The sequence below is a fragment of the Convolutriloba macropyga genome, chromosome 4 (assembly GCF_964194025.1).
Source record: "Convolutriloba macropyga chromosome 4, txConMacr16.3, whole genome shotgun sequence".
Classification (NCBI taxonomy): Eukaryota; Metazoa; Xenacoelomorpha; order Acoela; family Convolutidae; genus Convolutriloba; species Convolutriloba macropyga.
Window position 1 is genome coordinate 74,322,494 of NC_134471.1, and position 12,276 is coordinate 74,334,769.

The 12,276-nt window shown below is 34.9% G+C and overlaps 1 protein-coding gene across 1 annotated transcript in view; it reads left to right on the forward strand.

Moving 5' to 3' along the window:
* The window catches only part of LOC142338170 (uncharacterized), a 55,359-nt gene extending 43,691 nt beyond the window's left edge, over positions 1-11,668 (forward strand). The window contains exon 3 of the mRNA XM_075387806.1: positions 11,510-11,668. Within this exon, the coding sequence (XP_075243921.1) occupies positions 11,510-11,668 (159 nt within the window). The remainder of the gene's footprint in view (positions 1-11,509) is intronic.
* The last annotated feature ends 608 nt before the right edge of the window (positions 11,669-12,276 follow it).

The following is a 12,276-nucleotide window of genomic DNA, read 5'->3' on the forward strand; positions in this document are numbered from 1 at the left end:
CTCAAGATAGGCCGTTTCGAGGAAAGGCCGTTTCTCACTTCAAATTATTTCCAATTTTAACGGAACACAATACATTTAAACTCAATGCCCAAGTACTCAAGTTTGCATTATAGCCAATGTCATAACATCCGGTTGCCATCTGCCTGTGAGTTCAACAGTCCCGTAACCAAATTCTAGTTAGAAGCACATTCTACTCACTTGCAGCACCATATACTCATATGGGTTTTTTTTGTTCAGTCAATTTTTGCCTATCGATATATTCATCGTAGAGAGTTGTGAGTGACATCATTGAAACGAACGTAGATCCTAGAAAATGGAATTAAAAAGATTTTTTTGAATTTTGTTTCTTCTTAAGGTTTTGTGAAAATTTGTTTTTATTCAAATTTTCTTCTTAAGGTTTTTATTCAAATTTTGTTTCTTCTTAAGGTTTTGTGAAAATTTGTTTTTATTCAAATTTTCCGAAAATTTTGCAAAAATTTGGCTCAATTATGCTAATATAATTTTTAAAATAAATTAAAATTTTTAACAGTAGAGTGTTATCTTTACCCCGTTAAAAATACAAGAGCGTTGCTGAATTGTCTGATTGGAGTTAATTTCACTACAAATTTTGATAAAATTTTCAAAATTCAGACTTTTTTTATCCAAAGTTGCACAAAATATATATTTTTTGGTCCACTTTAATTAAGTTCACCAAAAATGTAGACCTAGGAACCGCTGACAAAACTTGAACATCTGCACAAACTCCAAAAGAGAATTGGTTGAAATTCGGCGCCCGATAAAAGTCTTCCGGAAATAAAACTTTGCCGTTTTTTTGAAAATTTAACTAGGGAAATGATACATAATGCATCTTTGTTTTTTTTTTTACTTTTGAAATTTTTACCTAGCAATTGCTTTAATTCGCAAAAATTGGAACATTTGGGTAGTTTGTTGGGAGTTTAGCAAAATCAGGGATAGGTTTGATATCATCATGAGTTCTTACAATCAGAAAAATTATATTTGATTTTTTTTGTTGATGCTTTTTTTTTCAGAATATTTTGCGTTTATGGTTTTTAATGTTCATTACTGAGAAAATTTTCAATTCACGGCTCCATTAACAACAACTTCTTTTATACGTGCAAATGAGGTCGAATGTAGATATAAATTAATTTCAGAGAACCTAATGGTTTTTATGGCTTTGAAGAAGAGTTTTGGTAAACTTTAATTGCATTCTTGTGTTTAGTCTTAAATGTTTATTCTTTTTTTTCAGTCTGATTACTAAGTCTAAACGTTTAAAGCATCAAATGGTTTTTCCATGAGCTGTAAATAAACCGGTACCAGGCATTCCTTTGTTACCTAATGTATCTTATGTCACTGAATGTATTTGTTTTAATGAAATTTTAGTGATTTTTTGAACTTGTCATATCTTTATCTTATTTTTGTCTACTGTTGGCTTATTCTTATTAATTACAGGTCAAATGTTCTTTTTCATAGAATAAAACTTAATTTTGTGGCGGATTGTTTTAGAAGAACGGTTTCTTGCTTTTGGTATTACGAGTTTGTATTCTTTTTGTAGTGTGATTACTAAATCTAACCAATCAAAGATCCAAATTCTTTTTCCCTGAGATGCAAGTGAACCTGTACAATGCTTTGGACTGTTATATAATGTCTCTTATAACATTTAATAAATTTGTTTCAAGAAAAATTCAGTTGCTTTTTGTCAATTTTTTTATTTTTCTGTCATAATTTTAAAATTCTCTGAGCAAATACAGGTCAAAATTTCTTTCATATCAGATACAAACTGATTTTGTTGGTAGACTTTTATTTTTGAAAATAACGGCTTCTTGGTTTTGGTACTACAAACTTTTTCTGATTTCTGTGCATAAGCGCCCGCTTTTTTTTCTCCACTTTGTAAATTGTCACATTACTTAAAAATCTGACTAAAACAAGATATTCAAAATTCGTATTTGAATAATTTTTTGTTTCTATGACCTATGGTTATGGGGTCAGTGACATAGTTCTTTTGCAAAAATTGTAGTTTTTTTTTAAATTTTTGCCCTGTAGTTGATAATAATTATTGTTATCGTATGCGGAATATTGCCTAATAAAAGTCTCAATGGCCAAGCATAGATATATAAATGAATTTACTAACTCATTTTGGTATATAGCTAAAAATTTTATTGACTTTCAAATGATTTTTTTTGAAAAAAGTAAAAAAAAGGTTCTTCAACTTATCCCTTTTCTTCAGGTTTTAATCTTTTTTCTGTTTTAGGTATTTTACAATCTTGTATCATTTTTTTTATCTTAGCCTCATTATTGAGAGATTTTGTCACATTTTTTGTTGAACCAAACAATAATTTTTCGGTTGGTTAAACAATTTGACTGATGTCCTTATGGCCTAGACAATTTGTTGCAGAAAAATTTTGTGAGTTTTTTCAATCTTTTTCACTTTTCGTGATTCCTTTTGTTGTTATTCTGAGATAAGCGCTTAATAAAAAGACTTTATGATGTTCCAGTGTAGAAGTGATGCAAGTGAAGTTTTTTTCTTTGGGTTAATTTTTTAATGAAATTAATGGATTCTACACTGGATTTAATGTTATTTTATTGTCTTATGACTTAGTCTAACTAATAACAACATCAATTAGTTCACGAGGAAGTTGCAAGATAAACTTTCAATATATTAGTCGAAAGCTTGTGTTGGCTTTGAATTTTGAAAAAAAAATTTTTAAACAAGTTAATGGATTTCTGAGCTTTGCCAATTTTATTTCTGTTAACTTGCAGATTAGTATCTCTATAGAACAGTTACATCCCTTGTCTATTAATATACAATTTGCTCTTTGTAACTGTTTTTTTTTCTCGGATGGTCTTTGCTCAAATGGTCTTGGTAAAATGAGTTTTCATAAAAAAAGTAGCTGCTTTTTGCAGTTTCGCGCAATTTCGAAGGTTTTTCTTTTCTTTTTATAGTATCACAATAATGAAATGTTCTCTGGTCATTTGAAAAAAAAACGCAATCGAGAATTGGTAACGTTATTCGTGAACAACTTAATGATTTTTTTTGGCTGGGACAACATTTTCGTTTGACATTAGTTCTTTTCAAAAAGCAACGGTTTATTATATTAAACTTTGCTCTTTTGCTCATTTTTTGTCGATATGTTCCAAGTCGAATTGAGGAAAAGTCTCATTTTTTTTCTAATGAAGTATAAAATAATCTTCTTCAGTATAAGTTTTACTTGATACTTTTTTGGTTTGGTTATTATTAGTTTAAAAAATGGACAACATGTTTTGGTCATAATTAATATTTGTAATTATTTGATTTTTAACGCTGTTTTTTCTGGTGTTCATACAGGTCTCATCGGCCGTCTAAAGTGAATTGTTTTATTCATTTAGTAGTTTGTTGGACGATATGATATTTTTTTTATCTCTTCCTCATTTGGTAGACAGTTAAGCGAAAAATGTAGATGAGCGGGGTCGGAACTTTTTGTGCGAAGGTACATTACCGAGCCTGCTTGTTTTGTTCCAAATAAAAGGTTTTTCAGGAAGTTTCCGTTAGGTTTTGAGATGATTTTTTGTTCTGTCTGTGCCGGCTTTTCTATCTAAAATTGAAAAAAAAACAAGCGTGTCCTTGACAATCAGATATAGCATTTTTTCCCCTGACTCCGTATTGTTTATTATGGCTGATAACTACCTCACGAAAGACAGATTTCATTGTTAAAATATGGAAATGTAGAAGAATCGAATTACTCAAATCAAAACCCAAATAATTAATTTTGCTATTTTACTTTATGCCGTCTTCTGAATTTCTGCTAGCCTCAACAGTGAGGGGACTCTGTTGCCCAGAATTTTGATCAAATAAAATAACCAAAGGTTTTAAATTGGTGAAGCAAGCGTTAATTTGTTACTCTGCTATTTCCCCTCTTCCACTCTTGTATGCTGTCGCAAATTAGATTGCCTTGAAATAATTTAAATCACAATGGGGCTCGTAATATCAATTCTAGTTATATGGATAACAAAGGCAAGAGAATTACTTGCATATCAATGGAAAAGACAAATTCAAGAGAGTTTATAATAGTAATTACAATAATAATACCAATATCCGTGGTTCTTTTTCCCAAAATGAACTAAACCAAAAACACTCACAGTATCCCCACTGGTCTTGCGATTACAATTCTTTTAAGTTTTAGTCCCACTAAACCAACTACTTTCTCTCGCCTGTTCGAAACCAAACTTCTGAAGTTCTCCCGAAATCTCCAAAGTCTGCTTCTCTCTCTCTCTAAATTTTTCTGTGTGTCACTTCAATTTATACTCAACCAATACGCTCTTATCTTAAGCAAACAAACCTTAATCTCTTAAGTAAACATTGCAATTTACACTTGAAATGATCAAATTCTGTAGGAGGGCTTTTTTGCTATGCAAACAACCAATGTCAAATTATGCTCTGTCATTCAACTGCTACCAACCATTGTTCAACTTTCTCCTTATCTTAAGTACACGACCTTTGGATTCTTATGTAAACAAATCCACTCCATTTTATCTCTTATTTGCAGTTGACATGTCAATCAGTGATTGCTTAGTAAACATTGAACGTTGCGCTGAAAAGTTCTTATACCTCTATTTCGGCTATAAAAATAATTAGCTGCAATCAATACCTGTCAAAAATCTTGTGATGAATAAATAACCAAACTCAACTCTAAACCACAGGTTATTTGTAATTTCCAATTTCAAAATCATTTCATGCATTTCCTCAGTTAAGAACCGCCGAAAAGTCTAATATTCCTAAAAGCCCAAAATTTCACTTCTAGGGGACATCCAAAGGTCACCTGACCAAAATGAGGGATAAAGTTGAAAACTAACAATTGTCACGGAAAGTCCTCTCATAGTTGCACCTACTCACAAAATTTCATGGCCTAACTCCCACTGGAAAACGAGCAATGAAAGCGCACATTTTTCATCGACCTCCCGGATGACCCCAAATTTCCAAATTTAATAACTCGAAGTAGTGGTCAAAACGTCTTTGGGTAAAATTTTCTAGTAACTATAGGGTGCCACTAACTTGCCTGCCAAGTTTCATGACCGACGGATCAGCCGTTACGAGTCGCTTAAAATTCGAAAGTTTCTTAAGGAGTTGTGGGTGCCGAAACCCGAAAAATCCGCGTTCGCCAAAATTGACCGGGGTGGTTATTTTTTGTCACTAACTGTCTCAGGTTATCATATTAATACCATTTCAAAGTCATTCAGCCGCTCAAAAAGGCCAATTTCCGGTTTTCGGCACTCGGGTTATCCCGAAGCACCGACTTCCGGTCGGAATCTGGGATTAAAAAAATAACCAATCGAAAGCCCTTGAAAAGTTACAATAACCCTCAAAAAATCATAAGGCTGCTACCAATACTCCACGAGCAATTCAAACTTTACGTTCCGCATAACAGGCGTGCGCTAGTTCCGTGCATGTTAATGTGGGGTCAGATCTGACATTGAAATCGGATTCCTCATGCCCAAATCAGTCTGTCCCCCAATTTTCAGGTCAATCCGACTTCAACTTTTTGTCCCACTAAACCAACTACTTTTTGTCGCTTGTTCGAAACCAAACTTCTGAAGTTTTCACAAAATCTCCAAAGTCTGCTTCTCTCTCACTCTCTAAATTTCTCTGTGTGTCACTTCAATTTATACTCAACCAATACGCTCTCATCTTACGCAAACAAACCTCAATCTCTTCAGTAAACATTGCAACTTACACTTGAAATGATCACATTCTGTAGGAAGGCTTTTTTTTGCTATGCAAACAACCAATGTCAAATTATGCTCTGTCATTCAACTGCTACCAACCATTGTTCAACTTTCTCCTTATCTTAAGTACACGACCTTTGGATTCTTATGTAAACAAATCCACTCCATTTTATCTCTTATTTGCAGTTGACATGTCAATCAGTGATTGCTTAGTAAACATTGAACGTTGCGCTGAAAAGTTCTTATACCTCTATTTCGGCTATAAAAATAATTAGCTGCAATCAATACCTGTCAAAAATCTTGTGATGAATAAATAACCAAACTCAACTCTAAACCACAGGTTATTTGTAATTTCCAATTTCAAAATCATTTCATGCATTTCCTCAGTTAAGAACCGCCGAAAAGTCTAATATTCCTAAAAGCCCAAAATTTCACTTCTAGGGGAGATCCAAAGGTCACCTGACCAAAATGAGGGATAAAGTTGAAAACTAACAATTGTCACGGAAAGTCCTCTCATAGTTGCACCTACTCACAAAATTTCATGGCCTAACTCCCACTGGAAAACGAGCAATGAAAGCGCACATTTTTCATCGACCTCCCGGATGACCCCAAATTTCCAAATTTAATAACTCGAAGTAGTGGTCAAAACGTCTTTGGGTAAAATTTTCTAGTAACTATAGGGTGCCACTAACTTGCCTGCCGAGTTTCATGACCGACGGATCAGCCGTTACGAGTCGCTTGCAATTCGAAAGTTTCTTAAGGAGTTGTGGGTGCCGAAACCCGAAAAATCCGCATTCGCCAAAATTGACCGGGGTGGTTATTTTTTGTCACTAACTGTCTCAGGTTATCATATTAATACCATTTCAAAGTCATTCAGCCGCTCAAAAAGGCCAATTTCCGGTTTTCGGCACTCGGGTTATCCCGAAGCACCGACTTCCGGTCGGAATCTGGGATTAAAAAAATAACCAATCGAAAGCCCTTGAAAAGTTACAATAACCCTCAAAAAATCATAAGGCTGCTACCAATACTCCACGAGCAATTCAAACTTTACGTTCCGCATAACAGGCGTGCGCTAGTTCCGTGCATGTTAATGTGGGGTCAGATCTGACATTGAAATCGGATTCCTCATGCCCAAATCAGTCTGTCCCCCAATTTTCAGGTCAATCCGACTTCAACTTTTTGTCCCACTAAACCAACTACTTTTTGTCGCTTGTTCGAAACCAAACTTCTGAAGTTTTCACAAAATCTCCAAAGTCTGCTTCTCTCTCACTCTCTAAATTTCTCTGTGTGTCACTTCAATTTATACTCAACCAATACGCTCTCATCTTACGCAAACAAACCTCAATCTCTTCAGTAAACATTGCAACTTAAACTTGAAATGATCACATTCTGTAGGAAGGCTTTTTTTTGCTATGCAAACAACCAATATCAAATTATGCTCTGTCATTCAACTGCTACCAACCATTGTTCAATTTTCTCCTTATCTTAAGTACACGACCTTTGGATTCTTATGTAAAAAAATCCACTCCATTTTATCTCTTATTTGCAGTTGACATGTCAATCAGTGATTGCTTAGTAAACATTGAACGTTGCGCTGAAAAGTTCTTATACCTCTATTTTGGCTATAAAAATAATTAGCTGCAATAAATACTAGTCAACAATCTTGTGATGAATAAATAACCAAACTCAACTCTAAACCACAGGTTATTTGTAATTTCCAATTTCAAAATCATTTCATGCATTTCCTCAGTTAAGAACCGCCGAAAAGTCTAATATTCCTAAAAGCCCAAAATTTCACCTCTAGGGGACATCCAAAGGTCACATGACCAAAATGAGGGATAAAGTTGAAAACTAACAATTGTCACGGAAAGTCCTCTCATAGTTGCACCTACTCACAAAATTTCATGGCCTAACTTCCACTGGAAAACGAGCAATGAAAGCGCACATTTTTCATCGACCTCCAGGATGACCCCAAATTTCCAAATTTAATAACTCGAAGTAGTGGTCAAAACGTCTTTGGGTAAAATTTTCTAGTAACTATAGGGTGCCACTAACTTGCCTGCCAAGTTTCATGACCGACGGATCAGCCGTTACGAGCCGCTTGCAATTCGAAAGTTTCTTAAGGAGTTGTGGGTGCCGAAACCCGAAAAATCCGCGTTCGCCAAAATTGACCGGGGTGGTTATTTTTTGTCACTAACTGTCTCAGGTTATCATATTAATACCATTTCAAAGTCATTCAGCCGCTCAAAAAGGCCAATTTCCGGTTTTCGGCACTCGGGTTATCCCGAAGCACCAACTTCCGGTCGGAATCTGGGATTAAAAAATAACCAATCGAAAGCCCTTGAAAAGTTACAATAACCCTCAAAAAATCATAAGGCTGCTACCAATACTCCACGAGCAATTCAAACTTTACGTTCCGCATAACAGGCGTGCGCTAGTTCCGTGCATGTTGGTGTGGGGTCAGATCTGACATTGAAATCGGATTCCTCATGCCCAAATCAGTCTGTCCCCCCATTTTCAGGTCAATCCGACTTCAACTTTTTGTCCCACTAAACCAACTACTTTTTGTCGCTTGTTCGAAACCAAACTTCTGAAGTTTTCACAAAATCTCCAAAGTCTGCTTCTCTCTCACTCTCTAAATTTCTCTGTGTGTCACTTCAATTTATACTCAACCAATACGCTCTCATCTTACGCAAACAAACCTCAATCTCTTCAGTAAACATTGCAACTTACACTTGAAATGATCACATTCTGTAGGAAGGCTTTTTTTTTGCTATGCAAACAACCAATATCAAATTATGCTCTGTCATTCAACTGCTACCCACCATTGTTCAATTTTCTCCTTATCTTAAGTACACGACCTTTGGACTCTTGTGTAAACAAATCCACTCCACTTTATCTCTTATTTGCACTTGACATGTCAATCAGTGATTGCTTAGTAAACATTGAACGTTGCGCTGAAAAGTTCTTATACCTCTATTTCCACTATAAAATTAATTAGCTGCAATCAATACCTGTCAAAAATCATGTGATGAATAAATAACCATACTCAACTCTAAACCACAGGTTATTTGTAATTTCCAATTTCAAAATCATTCCATGCATTTCCTCAGTTAAAAACCGCCGAAAAGTCTGATATTCCTAAAAGCCCAAAATTTCACCTCTAGGGGACATCCAAAGGTCAGCCGACCAAAATGAGGGATAAAGTTGAAAACTAACAATTGTCACGGAAAGTCCTCTCATAGTTGCACCTACTCACAAATTTTCATGGCCTAACTCCCACTGAAACAAGAGCAATGAAAGCGCACATTTTTCATCGACATCCCGGATGACCCCAAATTTCCAAATTTAATAACTCAAAGTAGTGGTCAAAACGTTTTTGGGTAAAATTGTCTAGTAACTATAGGGTGCCACTAACTTGCCTGCCAAGTTTCATGACCAACGGATCAGCCGTTACGAGTCGCTTGCAATTCGAAAGTTTTTTAAGGAGTTGTGGGTGCCGAAAACCGAAAAATCCGCGTTCGCCAAATTTCACCGGGGTGATTATTGATTATTTTTTGTCACTAACTGTCTCAGGTTGTCATATTAATACAGTTTCAAAGGCATTCAGCCGCTCAAAAAGGCCAAATTCCGGTTTTCGGCACTCGGGTTATCCCGAAGCAACGATTTCCGGTCGGAATCTGGGATTAAAAATATAACCAATCGAAAGCCCTTGAAAAGTTACACTAACCCTCCAAAAATCATAAGGCTGCTACCAATACTTCAAGAGCAATTCAAATTTTACGTTCCGCAGCACAGGCGTGCGCTAATTCCGTGCAGGTTTGTGTGGGGTCAGATCTGGCATTAAAATCGGATTCCTCATACCCAAATCAATCTATCCACCAATTTTCAGGTCAATCCGACTTCAACTTTTCGAAAAAAAATACTATTTCAATTTAGGTGCTAACTACATTCCTGTGATAATTACCAATGTACTTAAAAATTGCCATTTTACATCCTAAACCCTTCCCAAGATCATGAAAAAACCTTGATTCATACGTGCATTACATTACGGCTGATTAATCGCCTTATTTCTGACTCAAACATTCATATTTCACAGTAAAATACCTAAAAACCTTCAATTCACACTACTTCCGGTGTTAATAACTAGGGGTTGGGTGGTCGGATTCGCCTGGAAAATATACTTGCAATAGAGGACCTTTAAGTGTTCCTGCCCATCATTGAGCAGTTATCAACCAATAACTCCTTCCCATTTCAGGGGGAGTCGGACAACTTTTTACCCGAGGGTATTTGGAAAACTGATAAACTGCCTTTTTATTTACTTTAAGTCAACAAAACTCTACTTAACTAACTCAGAGCGAAAAGGTGTAACCAGCCGCACATCCCTCTTACACGTGGACAATCACTAGGAGAGCATCTCCACAAATTTTCAGAGTCGAATGATGAGTATAACCTAAAAAGTCGAGGGTAAAAGGTTTGGGAATGCCCATTGTTTTGCAAATTCTAAATCGCACTTTCATTTACTTCAAATTGATTTTCGAATTCTGTTCAAAGAATCTAGTTCACTTCAAATCTTCGCTCTCTAGTTTTCTTCTAAATATAAATCACTCATTTGGACTTTTGCCTGATGCACAAATACAACTTTGCTGAGTAAACAAAATATATCGACAGCTCAATATGCTTTTTTTCATTAATTTTGTTTGTTTAAGATATATCACTCAACTCCCTCTCTGGCGCCTTCGAAACAATAACCATTCAATTACGAAAAGCTAAACTCAAATACCTAACTTTACTTAAATAACTTGACTTAACACATCTAACTTAATCTCCGTCTCCCATGTCATTTTAACGAAAATTAAGAACTACTGCACTTTAAAAAGAGACCAATTTTAAAGTGCAATAATGTTGACATTTTACGAGTTTTTTAATGAGCGTCATTACTTAGGCAGCACTAATATCAACGCATTTGAAATGTATCAAAGTTTTTTCATTTCATTTTATCGCCTGCGAAGCGTAAAAGGTATTAAATTGTGATCTTAAGGAAAATTTTTCAAGTTTCAAAAATTAATGAATTCAGGAAAATGCTAAAATTGTTCCTGGTTCTGTAATGCTGGTGATCTTGTTCCTGGATTTCCTCGTTCAGTACGCAAGTCTGGTCTCTGGTTTTTCTAGCTATTATAACAAGAAAAACTTGATTACAACAAAATCAAACCAAAACAAAAAAGAGGAGAGGACGCACAACTTAAAAACAACTTAGCTTTCTTATTCTAAAACAAATTTTTCATATCCCAGTTTAGTTTAACTTAGTTATACTAGCAGATTATTCTTGGTAATCTGATGTACAATCCGACTTGAAAAAATAATTACATTAGTTTTGGAAATGTTCTTATTCTTCCGTATTCTGTCCTATAATTTACTCTTTTAAACCTTTATAATGAAATACACTAAAAGTAATTGTTAGTCCCGCCTCTTATCGGGTCAAATCAATCATTATCAATGCAAAAACATGCATCATTTTGTTCACACAAGTTTAACTTGAATATACGTTCCCGGGCCGAGGTGTCAACGCTAAAAAACGCAAAATTATGTAAGATTGGCGTTGAAGGCGTTGAATTTATGTAAGATACGCAAAATATGTAATATCTACGCTAAATTCAACGCATTCAACGCAAAATTTTGTAAGAAAATTGCGTTGAATTTTCCGATTTGTCAACGCTAGTTACCGCTGATCTTACATAAATTTGGCAAAATTCCTCTGCCCGGGTTTCCATAATTAAAGTCAGTTCAGCGCTAAACAGGTGTTATCTTTCAGGACCTTAACAAGCTTGAGAAGCGGGCTTACAAACTGTTCAAGAAATTCGACAAGGACAACAACAAGAAACTGGACATTCAGGAGCTGAGGAAATACTTCGAGAAACAGATCAACGAGGACGATGAGGAGGACATCATAGAGCAAGCACTATTCCTGTGAACAAATTCTGATTATTGTGATAAAATTCATAGATTCATATAGTTGTGATATGCATATTTGGTTTAAAAAGATATCATTAATGTGCAATTTTTAAATGCGTAGTGGTGTCTTTTTTGTGATAAAAACAGACCCTTGACGTACTTTTTTGATTAATTTTTTTTTAAATTTAAATAATAAAGAAAAAAGAAATGGAGATTTAAGAGAGAATTTATGTTCATTTGAGATTGGAAAAAGTATGCAGACTTAATTTGAGCTTTGAAGTTCGGAAACTTGAGGACAGTGGATTTTGATTAGGATTTTCGGGGAAGAAAAATACAATTTTGTTCAATAAATAATGATTCAAGTCATGAAACGTCTGATATTAAAGCGGTGGTGAAAATCTATGCATCATTACTGTGCCGTGCTGTTTCATTGTTTTATAAGAAATGTGACTTTTAATTGTTCAACGAAATATTTAACTGACTTTGACTTGCGATAATTACCTTCAAGATCTGAACTTCTACTGATCTATTATACTGTCCCTTCAATTTTGCTTCAACTCCTTTGTTTCAACTATGTGTGTGTGTCAAATTCACTTTTTTATAGAAAATTCTTTTTCAGTGTTTGAG